We start from the raw sequence: 19690 nt of genomic DNA on the forward strand, positions 1-19690 counted from the left end.
TTTGGCTTGTATCGCCAAGATATTGAATGCAAGGCTGCCTTTCTCGGGAATTATCATGCCATACAGCTAGCCAAACCAGATACCTTGAAAAAGGCTCTTCAAGTGATTTTTATTGCTTTGATCAACCGATAGTCTCTATATTTTAGGAAGGTTGCTCTTGGCCTAGATATTAATTTGGATACGCTGTCGGTCCTCACTGTTCCTTACTCCAGCACAAAATAAATTTTGAGGAAACGGGTTTCTCATGTTTCTAGGAAAGCTGACTTAGCAATGGTAAATTCCATCACTTTATGCTGCCCCAATTAGAAAATCATATGGGGAAATTAAAATGCAACCATACCTTAAGTCAGCTTAAACCAAGAAGACCAGGCATTGTATATTTAGAGCACGTCTTATGGTCCTTCCAATTAACACATTTTAAATAGAGTGGGCAGGAATATCAGGTTGCAGGTCCTGCAGATTCTGTGAGTATAGAAGAGAGTCCATGATTCAGCTGTTATGCTGCTGCCCAGAGTTTTTAACTGCACGCCACACTTTCCTAAAGCCAGTGCTCGCGCATGGGGCTTCCTCCAGTAACAATGCGCTGACATTTTGGCTGACTACCACTGTACCCATGTACTTAACCCGTTTTGGGAAATTTGTCAATATGAACTTTACTGTAATAAGGCAGCGAAGGATTCGAATATTCCCATTACTGATCTTGTCACAGGATCAATGTTTTAAACTTTACTTACATACATTTGCTATGGAGTTGTATTGTATTGTTTGGTTTTATTATGGACTGCTGTTAATAAGCTCTTTACTGACATTAACTCTCTTTCTTTTATTGATTCTGTGTGGTTCATTGTTTCAATTTTAATTAATTGAAACAAAATTCATTAATTCCTTCTAGTGCGAAATGCCTATGGACATGATGACACATTTCATGCTAAAGTATAGCGCTAAATGGCAGATTTGCACTTAATGTAAATTTGCATAATCTGGTCGTAATTGCTCAAAAAACATTACTCACATTTTGGAGACCTGCTTTCATGTAACTGTGTACATGTGTGAAGGTGTGAGCTTAAGGTTGATTGTCTGCTTCTGTATGATTAAATCTGTGGTGTACATTTATGTTTGTAATTATGTTGCTCCTTCTATAGACACAATATAGAAATCACAACCAAATACATTGCCGTGTGTGTATGTGCGTGTGATTAAAGCGTGTGTTTGTTTGTGTTACAAACAGAGAAGGGGGCAACCAAATACCTAAAGGGCCCTGGGTGTATATTGATAGGCTCCTGAACCCATTTTTTAAAATTATGCATGCTTAAATTGTGCTTGTTTACACATGGTAATACTTTGAATAGCGTGTGAAAGAGTTTTTTTTAATGCTTCATTGAATATCATAAGAACAGAGTTACTGTCAAGTTAATGTTGCTGAAGACTCAACTCATTTAGTGTTTCTGTTCGATGTTTGAACATGTGGACACTCTGGATGCCCTGTGTTAGCTTGCAGCAGCCTTTCACTGAGTTGTGATATGTGAAGATTAGTTTAATTGAATTTTTAGAGATAATCAATTTATACTGACCTTGTTCCATTCCTGACATGCAAGGTAGAAATGTCGGCAATCGAATTGGACTGTTGTTGCAAATATATATAAACACATCTGATGCTATGGATTGAGTATAGAGCTTTTGTTTGTTTCGTTCTAGGTGTGTTTTGCCCCCACCCCCCTTTTTTGGGATGGTTTCTACACTGCCTCATTTTTTCATTGCACTGCGTTTACTTTGTTGTTGATGATTTGTGACTATTCAAGCTAAAATGGATGACTGTAAAAATAATAAAATAAATGGATGGTTTAGAGTACTTTCTGGCCTCTCTTACTCTTTGCTGATTACCTGTCTAGAGGATCTCTAATATTATTTATTAACTAATGTTCCCCATGTTATGATATTTTTTTTAATATATAGAGTCTCTAGTACTGCATTGCTTCAGTGAGTACAAATTACTGTCTTCTTGAACGTATGTGCGTTGGTCATTACGTTCATGTGTTATACATATACATGAGTGTAAGTGATGCAACATTAGAACAGTTGTTTGTACAGCACTTGATGCCTAGAGACCTCCCCTGAGAAGGAAGAAGGTTTAGTTCAGAAAGAATTGGGAGATGAAGCAAGTCAAGTAAACTGCTCTCCCAAATCAGTCACACCACATTTTCGATATCCATCGTGGGTGGCCAGTTTTAAGCTTTTAATTGGCTGGACGGAATGGTGAGAACAGAATAGGCTAGGAGAGGGAGCAGCAAGGACTGGGCCAGAGAGCAAGGGAGTGTGGTATAGTTAGAGAACAAATAAGTGAAATAGTTCCTGTGAACCAACAATGTGATTGCCTTCTGCCTGTGCGAGCAGTTTTGTATCGCTATCCATGGCTCTTTGTTGGTTTTATATGTATATTTTTATGCTCTTCTGTGTTTCCATGTACATGAGATTCCATTTGATCAGCATGCCCATCCCAAATCAAGATACTTAGCAAAAAAAGTGGTGGATGAATGTGATTTAGTTACTCGAACTAATATTGCTTATGTTGGGAGAGTTCCATTCCATTGTTTTAGGTTCCCTGTATTATTGCAGACCCGACCCAACAATATCTATATCATTCTTGGCTTTATTGGACTAATCATACCGGATAGAACTAGACAATTCTCATACAAATCGAGATAAATACACCTACAAGAACAGATTCAACACTACAAGTGCTCTTCACCTTGATACATGGTGTCCAAACAATTTTCAAAACAGCAAAGAAAACATATTTAGTGAAGGTGTGCAAAGTTGAGTAGGGATTATTAAATTACCAGATTATCATGGCCAAAATATAGGAGACCAAAATAATGAAATGTAAGTAAGCATAGGCAAGTATAGGCTTACTATATTTAACTCCACATTTGTGTAGCTTGACAATATACATTTAATTTTGGTCCTCGATATTCTGTAAACTTTATATATCCTACTTAATATTCCACACTATACCCTTTATTTATTAACCATTTATGAAAAATCATGAATTAATCTTTAACCACTTACACTGGCTCACGGGGACCCTGATGAGAAACTGTCATATTTTAAATAGTCAGAAATCGGTGTCTACTAGTCTTAGATTCAAAAGATACCAAACTTGCATGTAAAACATTAGGGTCATTGAAATGATCTTCTGGGGGTTTTAAATGCCCAGGCTAGCTTCATGGAAAAATTGTCTTCTTATGTGTGTCTATGACTATGTGGGATGCATGCCATTGTGCATTTTCCTGTGTGTTTAATAGTGTTGGACTATAAGAAGATCTACATGGTACAATCCTCTTCCTAATTAGGGGTTTGTGAGCCAGCTGACCTAGAATGTCTTCCCCCTGGGCATTTTGGACAGGTTTCTGCAGTAAAGTAGATTGAGATGACTATTGAAAGGGTAGATGGATGAGGCTAAAGGGTCTGGCAGAGCCACTAGGAGCTGCATTTCACCTTTTTGGAAAGACAAGAGAGTTGAGGTTCCGTGATTCTGAACCCGTTCAATAAAGGTCGTCGGATAATGACGATTTTGGTATCAGCGGACCGCAAATGACGAGTGCGGCATGTACGAGTGTTTTCGTCATAATCGATCAATGGAAACACTTCGTATTCATGGATTTCGTTCGAACCTTCAGGTTCCATTTTGTGTATGGCAGCCATTTTGTGGTTGCCCTCACATAGGCCGATGACTACGGCCGAACGAGTCCTTGGGACACATACACCTTTAGCTGACTTTTGTGTGACCTGAACGAGCTGACTCCCTTGCCAGAGGCTGACCTCGTTGAGCCAATTCCTTGTTAGGCAGCTGGTCAGATAGAGATCAAAGAGCAAGACATTGCTGAGTTTATGGTACATGCACACACCCTTCTATCTTGCTTCTCATCTGTTTCTGTTCCTGCCTTTATGGCTTAATTTGTGATTTGGGTTGAGGCCTTTTATTATGGGTTCGTCCGGCCTGTCCGAGCAGGAATGTTGGATTTTGCCTTGTCATTTCTGGTGGGCTGGACAACGGAAAGTGGGTTTGTCGTCATGCGATATGTTTGAAATGTCATCATTTGATTGGTTCATTTGTACGTAACTGATGCTAGCCAGGAATGTGATTTTTAGCATAAAAGACGATGCTTCACTCTATGAATTTGTGCAGTCTCTAGCGAACCACCCCGTGTTGTGCTTCGTAGACCTCTGTTCCTGGTTGCAGCCAATAAACTTGGTCTTTGACGTCACCGAGAAGTATCCCGTGTCTCTGTATTCTAAGACAGGTGAACCTGAAGACATCAGGCATTTCCCCTGGCGCCGCTGGGTTCTAAAACCCGGTTCTTCAGAGTAGCTGGGAAACTATAGGGGAGGCCTAGAAAATTGTTGGCCTTCCTGCCCCTCACCCCTTTATGAAGGCTGAGGGAGAGAAGTGCAGGAAAAGATTGCTTTTATGATATAGGTGCACAAAAAGGAAGGTTGTTGTCATTGTAAGTGATGTTGTCTGTAATGGGCAGATGCTTTGCAGTTGGTTTGCAGTGATGTTAGATGTTTTAAAAGACGTTCATTGCCTTTTGGAGTGGGTATAGCAGCTTTCAGGGAGGGTAGGTTGTCATGTTGAGAAGCTAGGAAGTTAAATGTTTATAATGTTATGAAGTTAATAAAGTTTGGGATGCAGGGAATCCGTACAGTGACGGGCAGTTGAAACATAGGAGGTACAGGTGTGCTTGGGGGTAGAGGATACATGAATGGCAAGTGGTTAAAATTGTATAGTTAGGGATACATAGGGGCCGATTCCCATGTCGGACAGACTCAGGTCCGTCCAACATCGGTCAGGAGCCGTAACCGACTGACCCTGTTCGGTCGCATTCGTATGCTTCACAATGAAAGCATGCATTCCCAGCAGAATGCATGCCTGCATTGTGTAAAGCAAGGGTGCAGTTTATCCCTGCACCCTGTGGCCGGCACCCCAAGGTGCCTGCCACCGGGTGCAGGGATTAACAGATGGGCACCATAGGTGCCCCTAGGCCGCCATTTGGCGGCCTCACAACCATGGGGGCCCTGCTGGGAGCCCCCAGAGACAGTTTCGGACTGCCTTTTCGTGCTGAAGACACTGACACGAAAAGGCAGTGAAAAACTGCTATTGTACTCCCTTGGTCATAAAGAGGCGACCGGGGGAGTACTGAAGGATTTCCAGATGGCAGACTGGCTCTCTGAGCCCGTTGTAAGCCATCCGGAAATCCGAGTCGGATTCCATTCCGACAGAGCCCATCAGAATGGCTGGGTCAGAAAGGAATCCGCCCAGCACATTACGATGCAGTCGGAATCGGCCCTTTTGTTTGTATGGCGATTTGCTTAAGGTAAATGTTGTAATGTGCACTTGCTTCATTAAAGTGGCCTTTTTCACTCTAAATGAAGTTGGAGTGGTCAGTGACATGCTCTTTTGTGCAATGACTGCATGAACCCTGTGTGCAGGTTGATATGTTGGGCTCAGTGTAACCTTCAGTGCTGCTGCCATTTCCCAAAAGTATACAAAAAGTGATGGATGGAAAGCTTGAATTAATCTCAGCGACTGGTAATCACTGGGGCTACATCTCAGTCCATCGGCATTTTGCCTACCATGTCACTTCAGTTAGGACCCCGCCATATGCAAATCAGTTTTTTTTAAAAAAACCTTTATTTTCTTTATGCACAATACACAGCTGTCTGCCTACAACCCAACGGGCCGGCCGCCATGACATTCAGCAGTATAACATCATACAGTGGAGCTCCCATCTTGCATGCAGGTTAAATGACCCGCAGTGTTTCTATGTGCATAGCGTAGAATCAAGACAAACATAGTAGGTTTCATTTTTAAACTTTTGATGAGTTGAACGACAACATAAAAACATATAAACACATGGCAAAAGTCGATTGCAGGGACTCAAGAGGAGAGGGCAAAGAATCCAAGTATCATACAATAATGAAGCATATGTCTCGGGTGAAGGGTGGTGAGCAGCTCAACAAACACATATTATTACAGACAAACGTCCAGAACGTCAACTAAGGGGACAGTGAAATATCAATGGTGTAGTCCTGTGGGGGGTACAAATATTTCCACGGTAAGCATTCCATTGGGACCAAATTCTGCCCCATTTCTTAGGTCGGCCCGAGCCACACAGACCGTTTTTTCCCTGAACATGCACCAGTCCATGTTCTCCTTCCAAGCCGTTATCGTGGGTGGTCTATGGGAACCCCAGAGTTGTGCAATATCCCTCTTGGCAACCATGTTACCAAGAGTCACCCAAAAAATCTGGGCCGTATTATAGTCCGTCGGTTCCCAAACATAAAGAAGGCATCGTCGGGCCTCAGGCAATAGAGAGAACCCAGTGACCCTTTCCATAATCGCATGCACTCTAGACCAGAAGACAGACACCTCAGGACACTCCCAAATGATATGCAGGAAGGTACCACTCATACCGCAGCCGCGCTTGCATAACCCATCAAGGGAGTAACCCATTCGCACCAGACGCATATCAGTCACATATACTCGATGGAGGATCTTCAACTATACAAAGCGGAGGCGGGCAGGTATGGCTACCTCATTAGGGGAGGAGACGGACATTTGCCAATCCTCATCATCGAGTTCCAAGCCATCAGCGGTCCACGAAGCCCTTAGTCGCACAAGAAGATCAGCCCTGTTATTGATGAGTTTTTTGTAGATCAGGCATATAGTGCTGTCCAGCACATGGCCATCAAGAATGCGATCTTCTAGCGGCGAGGACTGGGGAATCACCGTCCCGAGGGGAGGACGGAGGTCAAGGCCTGCCGCACTTGAAAGTACCTGAAGTGTTCCTTGTCGTCAAGCTCGTATTCTATTTTGAGTGCCTCAAAAGTCTTAACACTACCTTTGAACCAGAGATCCTCCACCTTGCTAATACCAATCATGTCCAATTTATCGAATCCTTTTGTTCTCCACAGATTGCCCGGTCTATCAGAGTCATACAACGGTGTCACTCGGGTTAACCTATCGCTCCATCCCATAGCATCAGTCGCGTCTCGCCACACTCGCACAGCACTTTTCGTAGGACCAGTCAGGGAGTTAAATGGCCCCTTAGAATACAGTGCCCTGTTAAAATTCCCACCTGGCAGAAGATGTTTATCCATCGCAAAGGCGGGAGCAGGACCAGGGGCGTAAGTTACGTTATTAACCGCGCACAGCTGCTAGGCCCAGTAGTAGCGTCTGATGTCAGGGAGGGCGATGCCACCATCGTACCACGGCAAAGTGAGTTTGGGTAAGGAGATACGAGCACACCCGTCCCAAATCAATTGTCTCTGAAGGCTCTGAACCTCACGAAAATACCCGGAAGGTATGGGATCAAAAAAATTCTGAAGTGCATACAGGAACCTAGGGAGCGAGATCATCTTAAAGAGAGTCGCACGCCCCAATGGGGAGAGAGGCAAGCGACGCCACCGTGAGACGTCAAGTTTAAGCCGCTGGAGAGGAGCATGAAGGTTACGGTTGTAACGGACGGTGGAATCCAAGGAGACATGAACCCCCAGGTACTTAAAACCAGTCTCAACCACCTGAATCTGGAATCTACGGGGCAACGGAGGGAGATCCCCGGCCAAAACATAAACACAGTTAATAACAAGACCCGAGTTCTTCCCGAAGGAGGTGAGAACATCAAAAAGCACATTAAGAGACTTCCAGGGTGAGGTGAGATAAAGAAGAATGTCATCTGCATATAGCGAGACACGGTCTTCAAAGTCAGGGGCCCACTGGATGCCCCTGATCAAGAGCTCCCAGCGAAGCCACTCAGCTAACGGCTCCAGAGCGAGGGCAAAAAGCAACAGAGACAGCGGACAACCCTGTTGGGTGCCACGCCCAAGTGCAAAAGAACCAGACACTCTGCCATTCACCACCACCTGGGCTAGTGGTCGTTCGTAAAGGAGCTTGACCCAGTCAATAAAATTTGAGCCGAAACCAAACTTGGAGAGAGCTGCCCAGAGATAAGGCCATTCAATGGTATCAAAAGCCATGGTGGCATCAAGGGAGGCCAAAATGGCCGATTCAGTTAGAGTTCCAGCTCTCGCGAGAACTCCATGGAGTCTCCTAAGATTAGGGCGGTGTTTCGATGCGGGATGAAACCGGATTGATCCGGATGGATCAAGTCGCCGATCACCTTAATCAGACGAGTAGCCAGTAATTTGGCCAGTATCTTGGGCTCAGCATTAAGCAGTGAAATGGGTCTGTAGGAAGCGCATCGAACACGTGGTTTACCTTCCTTGTGGATGACAACGATAGTGGCCAGGCGCTGGTCAATAGGAAGGAGGCCAGTTTCGAAGGCCTCGAGAAACATATTTCTCAAATACGGCGCCATCTTGTCAGGCCGCAACTTGTAGAGCTCAATAGGCAATCCATTGGGCCCCATGGCCTTACCGGATCGAAGGGCACAAATGGCACCAGCGACCTCATCCACTGTTATGGGCGCATCCATCAAGGCCCTGTCTTCATCAGAGAGGCAGGGTAGCGCAATATCACGCAAGAGCAAACGAGAATCTCACTCATCTCTATCACTTACAGAGGCATAGTCCGTCTGAAAGTGGTCTACAAAGCAATCAACAATCCCAATCGGGTCAGACACACAGTCCCCATTCAACTTTTCAATCACCGGAACAACTCGATTCACTCTCTCAGACTTGTCCAACCACGCAATAAGTTTACTCGCCTTATCACCCACATCATAGAGTCTACCCAGCTGGTCTCGATTCATGACTTTGGCCGCGTCTGTCACCAGGGCTCTGTAGTCTGCCTGTTTCAAAGTTAGGGAGTGTAAAGTCGCAGGAGTATCATTTCTACCCACTTCACTTTCAAGTACAGTTATTTCATCCTCGAGACGCAATAATTCTTCATGCTTGGCCTTCTTAGTAGCAGCAATCAACGACAATGAATAACCCCGAATAACAGTTTTGAAAGCCTCCCATAGGGAAACAGAAGAGGAGACAGACCCCACATTTTCATCAAAATAGCAATCAATGGCCTTGACCAGCTCAGAGCGCGTCTTCGGGTTTCGCAAGTACCAAGGATTGATAGGAGCAATTCTGCCCTCACTACCTACCCCAACCGCTACCGTTAGCCACAGGGGGGAATTATCAGAAATGCCCCTTGGGAGGTGACGGACCTCCCGCACAGAGGGGGAGTGGGCCGACGGCATTAGGAAATAATCGATTCTAGAAAGACTGCCGTGGGCTCCAGAATGGAACGTATATTGCAAGTGCGAGGGGTGTAGCAGCCTCCAAACATCCACCAATCCAAAGGTTTCCAGCAGTTCGAAAAGCCACATCTGGGAATTTGGTAAGACTCTGGGGGGTATCGATCAGAGTTACCAGAGACCACAGAATTAAAATCCCCCCCAAGAATACGGAGACCATCAGGAAGCCCCAACAAAAGCCGACCGAGGTCACCATAGGTAGTGGCCTGGAGACCCGGGGGGACGTATACATTAACTATTGAGAGCATCTTACCCTCCCACCTCCCCGAAATAGCAGCATATCGACCACTTTCATCAAGTGTTATATCATCTATTTCAAGGGGCAGAGAGGATCTAATCAGTATGCCCACCCCTCTGGAACCAGAGGTGAACCCAGCATGAGCAACCAGTCTATAACCACGTCTATCCAAGGCCCGGCAAGCATTCCCTATCAAATGAGTCTCCTGTAACAAAGCAATGTCAGGGGACTGGCGTCGGAGGAACTGGGAAACAACGCCACGTTTTATCTTATCCCCCAGACCATTAACGTTCCAGGACAGCAACTTCAACTCACCACCCACCATCCCGGCAAAGGACCGCATCCCTCCCTCCTCGGAACCCAACTACAGAAGGATAAGAGCAAAGCGTACAGTGCCATGTGAAAAAAACAAATACAGTAACAAAAACAAGCCCTCCCCCCACCCCCCAACAACCCCCCGTTACAACACCGCCCACCCTGCACCCCTGCGTACGACTAAAAAGCCACCCCAATTTGCAGTGTGCCTGTCGCCCTCTCATAACTACACTACACAAAGAACCCCGGAGGAGGAAAAGAGTCAACCCACACCGAACCACCCTCGGGCTCAACCCTAACAAAAAAGAAGCAAATGGCATAACTCAGCTGATAAATAGTAACAAGAAACCAGACGTCGAGAACCACAGTGTCACTCCTGGGCCGATGCACCCCCCTCTGCTCCACCGGGGCGTCCGCTCAGATCGTCTCTTTTCGGCAATGAGTCAAGCCAGTCACTAGCGCAGTCTGGTCGGTCAAAGAAAAATGTTTGTTCCTCATATTCGATGCGTAGTCGAGCTGAAAACAACATCGCATACTTGAGGCCCAAGTCCCGCAAGAACCTTTTTACTCCCTGGAACCCCATCCTTAGTTGCTGGACTTGAGGAGTAAAATCCGGGTAGATGTTAACAGTACTATTGGCGAACTTCAGTGGGCCACGACCACGAGAGACCTGGAGGATAGCGTCTCTGTCCCGAAAATGGAAAAGCCTTGCAATAATAGGCCTCGGGGGGGGCTCCTGGTTTAGTCTTCCCACCCGGAAAGCGATAAGCACGTTCAACCGCAAAGAATTTGCTGAGTCCGGCGGGAGCAAGATGGTTGAGGATCAGATCCTCCACAAGGAGGTCGACAGTGGTGTCATCTTGATTTTCCGGTACTCCCACCAAGCGAATGTTGTTCCGCCGAACCCTATTTTCATATTCCTCCAGTCGTCGGGCCATCAGGTCGTGCGATGATCGCAGGTTACCAATCTCCGACTGTGCGTCCGCCATATCAGTGACGAGACTGGAGGTCTTCAAATCCAAAGCCTTGACCCTCTCGTTCGTCTTAGCCAGGTCCGCTCTGATAAGTGTGACATCAACAGCCACAGTATCTATCTTGAAGGCAAGAGCCTCATATTGTAGCCCCATATCAGCCTTCATCCCAGTAATGACACTCATTAGGTCCTGGAGCGAAACCTCCGATGGCGCGGCAGAGTCCGTCCTGGGGTCCGCAAGAGTACGACCGGTACCGCCGGAGGAACCCTTCGGTTGCGTATAGCGGTCCATCACATTAGTCTGGATAGGTCCCCCACGGGTCGGCGTCTTCGTATTGCGCCTCTCGAACTCAGGTTTGGAAGCCATATTGGAAGCCGTGCCCGGAAGGGGCCCTCTGGACCTGGTGAAAATGGCCGTTGCTATTGAGATACCAAATCAGAATTTCAGGCCAATACTGTAGAATGCGAGTCGAGGGATGAAGCAGGGGTAGAGGAATATGGCAGGACAACACAGCGGGTCGAAGCTACACCGACTTGGGAGCCAAACCGCTCTTAGAATAGTCAATCGAGGGGTCGAGGAGAAATCGAAACTGAAAGCGACAATGAGGCCGGCTGGGAGGATGTCCCTAAGGCCGTTGTTGTTGACTTACTCCTCGCCCACCAAAGCAGCAGAGTCCCCGGTCTCGATCGGGGGCGGGCCAGAAAGATGAAGTTGATGTAAAATCGGCTCCCGACATCCGATTTCGATTCTTGAAAGGATATTGAAGTCAGCAAGAGTAGATCTTCAAAAGCCCATAATAAAAATCAGGATATTTCGAGGATAGTCGCAGGAGGGTGGCGCGGGTCCCGGGAGCCCTCTGCTCACGCGACCATCTTGGATGCCCGCGTAGCTCCTCCTGCAAATCAGTTTTGACCTTTCTCCAATGGGAACTGTTTTACCCGAACTTCAAGACCAGGTCCTCCCTGACCCGGAATACAAGCAACCTGGTACTGATTGTGCCCCAATTAGGGCTCATCTGCCTGGTATAGCTTGATTTTAGAGACAATGTGCACTCACTGTACCCATCTCTGCCCATGGGTTGCGTGTGTTACGGTTCAGAGAGGACCTGGGGCCATATTATGTATTAGGGTGCACTCTCCCTGTTTGCTCCTTGCGCACCTTAAAACACGTGCGCCGGGCACAAACAGAGAAATTGTGCCCTATTACATAGAATGCACTGCCTCTTTGGCAGCCGCAAACTTGTGCTGCCCTGAGGGTAGTGCAATCATGTGAAATTCGGAGCAGCTTTAAAGCAGCAGCTTCGTGTTTCCCTGTGCAGGCGGCAACCTACCTGCACTTTTAAAGAGGATTAGAGATCCCCTTGCAGGAGGGTGCCGTGAGTGACTGCACCCACCTGCAAGAGGATGTCTGAGGGGTCGATAGTACCCTCTTTTTCCCCTCCAGAAGGCTTCTCTCAGAGGGTGCACTGACAGGCGCAGTGGAAAAGGGATTTCCTCATTTGCATGGGGCACAACCCCATGCAACCCAATGCAAATGGTGGACGCCCTCTGAATGCATCGTTGACGCTTTAAATGATCCACCTCTATTGGTATTACAAAAGGGGCCGCATAAGAGTCTGCGGGCCCCCTGTAATACCGAAGTGCCCCAGGAGTGCGCAAAACAGGCACAAATGTCTGTTGCACCCCAGGGGCACTTTCATAATAGCACCCCTGTTTTGGCAGTTGGGTCCGGACTGTTCTCATAGGAGCAGGGTCAAGACAGATTTGCATAAGGCTGGGTCGAAACTAAGGTGGCATAGTGTGCAAAATAATGATGGATTGGGATGCGGTCCCAAATAATATGCCAGTGGCTGAGATAAATTCAAGCATTTCATCCATCACTTTTATGTATTTGTTGTGGGTATTGCTCCTTTGTTCCTTGACATGAGTACGAACGGTGTGAAACGGGATGGTGTAGGGTGTGGTAAGAAGCACACGTCCACCACTTGCTCTTCATAATACCGTTTTTCTGTGTGCGCCATTTCCGCCTCGCGCCCGCCATTATCGTGCAGACCAGATTGCGCGCACTCGATATCACTGCAGCACAGCCCGCCCCTCCGCTAAACGCGGGCTTGAGTGCTTTCTATTGATGCCCAGAAGGCTCTGTGTGAGATTAGGTGACAGATCACCTCTCTGCCAAGACAACATGCAGCAGGCTTGGGAGCGAGACAGTAAGGGAGAAGGGAAAAACACGGAGAGGCGGACGTAGTCTGGAGACGCGAGCGAGAGAAAGGAGGGCAGCCACAGAAGGCGGGAACAGGGAACGCAGAGGGGGAGCGCAGGATGGAGAGAAGAGACGCAATGAAAGAGGCAGTGAACCGAAAGAAAACACAAGAGCATGTGGGAATATATTGTCGGGTGTGTGGGGAGGAGAGAGCGAAACAAGTGGGAAATTCCATGAGGAGGGGGAGGGAAGTAAAAGGCTGAAGAAACGAGGTGAGGGACTAGAGGTGGAAGAGGGAGATACTGGGTCAGTCAAAAGAGGATAGAAAGAAAGGATGACACAGGTTGTGCAAAAAGGGTGAACAGTGTTCTGTTTGAAGGAAGCATACATAGCCTGAAGAGAGGCGGAATGATGGTTGCAGCTGAGAAATGTAATTGGCCAAAGGTACTTTTTTTTATTGTATATTGTAATGTGGGGGAGCTCTGCAGATAACAAGAAGCAGCATGCACACTTTACAAAGCATCAATTCAACGTTAGAGAGAGAATTTTTTGCAGCACTGGGTATATGTGGAAATAAGGGGGAATACCAATTTTAAGAGCCATGCTTGGGCTTGTTGTGGAAGGGGTGTTTTGTGATATTCCCAAGTAATTAAAGGGATGGTGCGATTCATTTTCCAAGTACATTGCAACTTGTGAGATCAGAATAGCCTACTGAAATAATTTGGGTATAACCACTAAGGTTCTGGATGCTAAGATAACTGTGGGGTTGTCTGTTTTGAAGGTTACACCTCTTCAGGCTAACAAAGTAACTTCTTCATGTCTATAGTTCTGCAACTGGGAACGTTTCTCGACAAAGAATATCAGCAGATTATATGCATGGAATTTGGCGACTGCTTTTTCAGCACTTTCTAAAGCTCGTTCAGCAAATGGGAATAATTCCTTCATTGAACCACAAAATATTATTCCAACCGTCAGATTTTTCGGCCATTATGTTAAACCTTGTGTGACAGTAATATAAACATCTTGGGCCAAAAGACACCAGAAACGCCAGGGGTAAAACAGGTAGAAGTCCCACACTGAGTGTTGAACAGCACCCATTAAGCATTTGAATTTACTTTCTCTCTAAAGTTATATTTTTCATTTACTTAACTAGATTACCTTTTTTTTGTGACATACATTAAAATGTTTGGGTGGATTTGCATGGACACTGTTTAAGAAGTTATTTATTGACTAGTTAAATGTGATTCATCATTTAATATTCCTTTAAAAAAATCTTCTCTTCATTAAAATCTGTGTTTTATTATCTTGTGGTAGTTTTCCACACCTTGAGGATTCAATATACATGTGCAAGTGTAATGTATGATTTTTTTTTATGAATTGATAAAGATTTGATTTTTTGTGTACATTATAGTTTGATTCAAAGAATAAAATAATTATGATATTCCCTCTTTCCTTGAGTTGTGAATGTTGGCTCCACACACCAACATCTTCTTATCTTATTGTTCCACTTATAATCTTTTTCTCACAGTCAGATAATAGGATTAACAGTCATTAATTTCTGTTGGCTGACAGCTAAAGATCTGTCCAGACGGGTTTTGGTTTTCATAGGTTTTCAATGGACACACCATTTGTTTTTTTGTTGCTTTGCCTGTTCGTCATGAAATGGGCTGCCTCAGCAGAATAATGTGCACACTCCTAAAGTTAATGCATTATTTAGAAAGTGTAAAATTCTCATTTGGCGTTGGGGATACTCCTACAGAAATTACATAAAAATACCTGTATTTACAAACCAGTGTTATAAATATATAACCTTTTCACATGTCGTTTTTTTTTCGTACCTTGCAAATTTGCACCGGGGGAAAGTAGCTTTTGAAGATTATTGGAATTCTCCAGTGTGGTCTTTCCATCTTACAGTTCATGCACTTGGAATTCAGGCTAGCAGTATTGGAAGTTAACAGATATTGTCAGCCTCTCCTTCCAACCTAGCAATGTGCGCACTGGTTGAGTCAGTGGGACGCATGTGCTAAATCGTGAAGTTTTTAAACATTTTGTAAACACTGTGCATGAAAATTCAACACTAGGGCATACCCGGTGTTCGAAGTCATACAACAGACCAGTAGGAGACTGATTTGAGATGGCAATATCTTCTGTTACACATTTTCTGTGTGAATCGGAGTCCTGCTGTCAAATTTGAAGTCAAATTTGTTATAGTATGAAACTAGTTAATTTTGTGGATGTAAAAAAAATCCCTTTCTAGGCAGGGTTGAGCATCTTCGGGATTCTCCATCATTGCACCTGTATCTTGGTCTATGGCTTGTAGTTGGCTCCTAAACATTCTCTAGTAACATCAGGGAATCTTAGATTGCATACACAGGGGCAATGTGGCAAGAAAAGTTTACCTGGAAGAGCCATCCTTATCCACCCAGTACTAGGTATTAAAGCGATGTGGTTGGCAGAGTAGCCATCATCCGGTAATGCAAAGCTCTGCAAAATGTACCTTTTTGTCGCAGTAAAATCATAAAGATACTCTATTTTACAGCAATTAAAAAATATAATTTCCAATTTATTGATTTGTGCAGTTCAAAAGACAATGGTGTTACTGCTACCACCACTTGATTTCTATCAATCAATGACCATGTTTGAGTTTTACGCCTTGAGTGCTGTTCATGAATAGCTTCTATCCATCTTCTAGGTTTAGTACCGGTGGTGTTACCTTGGTGTATGGGACAGATGTTGAGACAGAGGTGTATAAATGAAAATGGCGAGGATAAACTGTATCTTGTTTTTATTCTGAGGCGTCAAAGGGAACATTTTTACTATGTCTAGTTAGATCAGCCTGGCTATTTAAATAGAGCCCTCTGTTATAAGTAAACCCTCGTGTGAACTTCCGAGTATTCAAGAAAAAATGTACATTTCATTCAAAAGGAAACGCTAAGATTTGAATCTATTAAAGTCGCTAACAATATCGATTTTACAAGCTGTTTATGTGAACAGTATAATCAGTGCAAACTGTAAGAAGGTCTGTTTAGTAAAAATGGTTAATTTAGAATTTAGCACTCTAATTATAATGTTTCTTTTCTGTGTTTGTTTTCCTAGGTCAAAGTAAATGAACCTACGACCCTGAGGTCCTAAAAGTTTCTTTGAATGCCAAGGATAGGAGGAACTACTACAGCAGCCAATATCCAAGTAAACTTGGAAAAAACATAGAACACAATTCTGGGCCTTCAACTTATTCATCAACCGCTGCAGTAACTTGGCAGGAGACTTCAGCTACCATATTCAAGGAAAACGGCCACCACCTCTACCTCTCTTCTCTTTTCAAAACAGTTGGTGTGTGATCACTCGGCAGTTTTATGACACAGTCACTGGTTACACTCAGGCTTGTTGGGGCTGTGTAGGGCTCCCAGCCACTCCTGCTGCAGCCATACTTGAGAACAGTAAAACCTACAGTTTTTGTACAATTCATCCATGGGGTTGGACTGAGGCAGTCAGTTGAACCCACTTATTCTCTGGTTGAATGTTTGTTCTTCTCCCTGCAGATACTGCTGCGGCAGGACATTTCTTAAGGCACCAGAGCCTTCTTTGTCGTGATAAGCATAAATGGTGACATCTAAGAACATCTAAGAGGGGAGGCCATTTGCAAAGTTGCTCCTTCTTGTTGTGGTCGCTGGTCAAAATAATGTCTGCTTCCAACAAGATTCAGTCAGCCATGCTGAGCATTCTATTTTTAGTGGGGTTGTTAGGACCAGGGACTGCCCTAGAATTTAGTGGAGGAACGGGGCAGTGGGCTCGCTATGCCCGATGGGAGGCAGGCTCAATTGGGGAGTTGAGCTTCAGCATCAGGACGAATGTCTCCAGGGCCCTAGTCCTCTATTTGGATGATGGAGGCAATTGTGACTTTCTTGAGCTACAGATTGTTGAGGGTCGTTTGCGCCTGCGTTTCACTATCTCCTGTGCCGAACCCGCCACAATATACCTGGAAACGCCGATAAACGATGACCGCTGGCACATGGCCCTCCTGACCCGCAAATTCCGTGAGACCACACTTAAGGTGGATGGCGAGACTCGCTCAGCTGAAGTGAAGTCCAAGCGACGCGACATGTCGGTGGTCAGTGATTTATTTGTGGGTGGAATCCCAGCTGATGTGAGACTCTCAGCCCTGACGTTGAGCACTGTGAAGTATGAGCTGCCATTCCAGGGACTGCTAGCCAATCTGAAGGTGGGCAACATGCCCCCCACAATGCTGGGTAGCCAGGGCATCCGCAATGACATGGAATACCTCTGCTCCAAGCAGAACCCCTGCCAAAACGGAGGGGTTTGCTCTGTACTCAACAGTGAGATCCAGTGTGATTGCAGCCTGACCGGCTTCCAGGGCAAGTTCTGCAGTGAAGGTAAGCATGGCTTTATCTTATGTACATTCCTGTTTGGTTTATTATACGAGGACATTGAAGTGCAAGGGCAGGAGGAAGCTGCAGATGCCGTGGTGTAAGTCAATCAAGGCTTGGACTTCGGCACTGCCTGCAGGTGCATAGTTGTGTTGATATGGGTGACAGTCAAAGACTATTGTGCACATGCAGTCTGGCATTTTCCTGTCTACTGTAGGGTAGTAGACTACTCCTAGTTTCAGCACTGACTTTATTATTTGTTAAAGAGTTTATAGAGCACAGTTCTTTACCAAATGGGCAGCAGAATCCCTTATGTAGAAAAGGCTGTAGTATTACTCAATGATGAGAGTTGAGGCCATAACGTTGACTGTACTTAGTCTGTTCCACTGATTTCTTTGTGTTAAGTTTCAGTTACTGCTGCCCATATGGCAAATCAAATTTTTCTCAGATTTTTCATGTTTTTTTTTTTAAAGAGTTTTATATAGTGCAAACTTGACCCAAAGATCGCAGGTATTAGAGCGCTTTATATGAGCACCAGTTTCGTTACAGATGGACACATCATTTTAATTTTATTAGGCACAGGGAGATTCAGTGATTTGTCCACAATCACAGGATGTTGAGCGTCCTTGCACAGACGCGAACCCAGTTCCCCATCTTCAAAGTCGACCACTCTAGCAGCAAGGCTACATCCTCTCCCCAAGTGAAACAATTTGTTAATTTGTATTTCTCGCTCATGTCCTCCTGAACAAAAAGCCACATATACTACCGCTTCCTTCTAATCTGTTATGATTATTTCTCTCTTTACGCCATTAGTTTTCTCTACTGTGTCAGTGGTATCATTATATCTCATGAATCAGAGTGGCTGGAGACTCCTGCCCTAACCAATTTCTATGATTTGAACTTCAAAACAATCCACAAAAATAAAAAAACAAGTGTACACCAAATAAATGTTCAATGATTTAAATATTTTGTTAGATTCACAATCAAATATAGAAATGTTTTCACATGTTCAAACTTGTTGCTTTATTTCTATATACTTTATTAATTTTACTGTATTATTTTTTTAATATAAATCAATTTGGTAACACAGTTGCGGACCCCCCAATAGGCATCACAAACCCCCAGGGGTCCTAGGAGCACAGGTTAAGAACCACTGGTCTAAACCAGTGGTAATTACTCTGGCTAGCATTCCAACCTTTCTTTTTCCCTCCCCTGTGCCACTCTAGACCAGAGGTATTCAAACTGTGGGGCGAGCCCCCCTGGGGGGGGGGCGACGCCATCTCAGGGGGGGGCGCCACTCCACCAGCACCATAAAATTTCACCTTTCATTGTTCCCCAAGGTGGCGAGGCAGAGTGGAGCTGCAGGGGCCCTAAGAAGGGGTGAAAACTATCAACACCTCATTCACATGTCAAAAGGTCTTTAAAAGACGGGAAACAGGCTCCAGTAGGACGGCGAAGCCCGGGCGGCACTGTGACCACTGCCCGGCATGGAGACTTCTCTTCCCCCACCTCGCTGAGAGCGGCCCCTTTCCCTCACCCCCCCATCCCCGACACCGCTGAACGTTTTCTTCAGTGACCTAAACATCTACAGTTATGGCAACCCAAATCACTTTTCAAGTGAAGGCATCAACTATACCAGTAGAGAAGTATATATTCCAGCGCAGTTTTGTCAGACTGCAACTCGTTTTCCTTTGTTGCTGGTGCCAAGTCTATCGGGGCTGACGCTCCTGTATCAATATGGAGCACCAAAGCAAGCAGCTTTCCGGGTTGCGATTCTAGCCAGTTTGAAACACTGGTACAGCAAGTGTGTATTGTGCCCTAATGCAAGCAAGCAAGCAAGGAAGGATAGTACGACAGCCTTAACTGAGGTTTAGCTGTCTCATTATGCCACTGGGCCCTGGTGTCCAGTACCTGCAGCACCAATGATGCCTACAACTCTGCGAAGTAGACTGTCTGCTCTGCCCACTCCGCGCAGCAAGAAAAGGCAAATCATGTGCACTGGTTAATGCTATCTGGGCAAAGGTTTCACTTCATTAGCACCTGCTTTATTCCAGAATACAGCAATAAGCATAAAAAAAGGAACAAGACAACCTTTTCAAACCCTGTAGCAACTGTTGCGATTGTTTTCTGTATAAAAATAATAAAAATCGCGGTGCCATCACACCACGACTTTTACATCGCAGTATCGTTTGAATCGCATGCATTCACTATGCAAGCGACAACGGCGCGATGCCGTTAACATCGCATGCGATTACAACGCTTACCGCTACTGTGAACTTATTGTAATGTGGTAACTTATTGTAATGC

General features: G+C 45.2%; 1 protein-coding gene across 1 annotated transcript in view; it reads left to right on the plus strand.

Annotated features, from left to right (window-relative positions):
- The window catches only part of LOC147692232 (neurexin-2-like), a 1848214-nt gene that overhangs the window by 388688 nt on the left and 1439836 nt on the right, over positions 1 to 19690 (plus strand). The window contains exon 3 of the mRNA XM_086939513.1: positions 16095 to 17389. Within this exon, the coding sequence (XP_086795639.1) occupies positions 16678 to 17389 (712 nt within the window). The 5' untranslated portion in view covers positions 16095 to 16677. The remainder of the gene's footprint in view (positions 1 to 16094; positions 17390 to 19690) is intronic.

Source organism: Lissotriton vulgaris, chromosome 9 (assembly GCF_964263255.1).
Source record: "Lissotriton vulgaris chromosome 9, aLisVul1.2, whole genome shotgun sequence".
NCBI lineage: Eukaryota > Metazoa > Chordata > Amphibia > Caudata > Salamandridae > Lissotriton > Lissotriton vulgaris.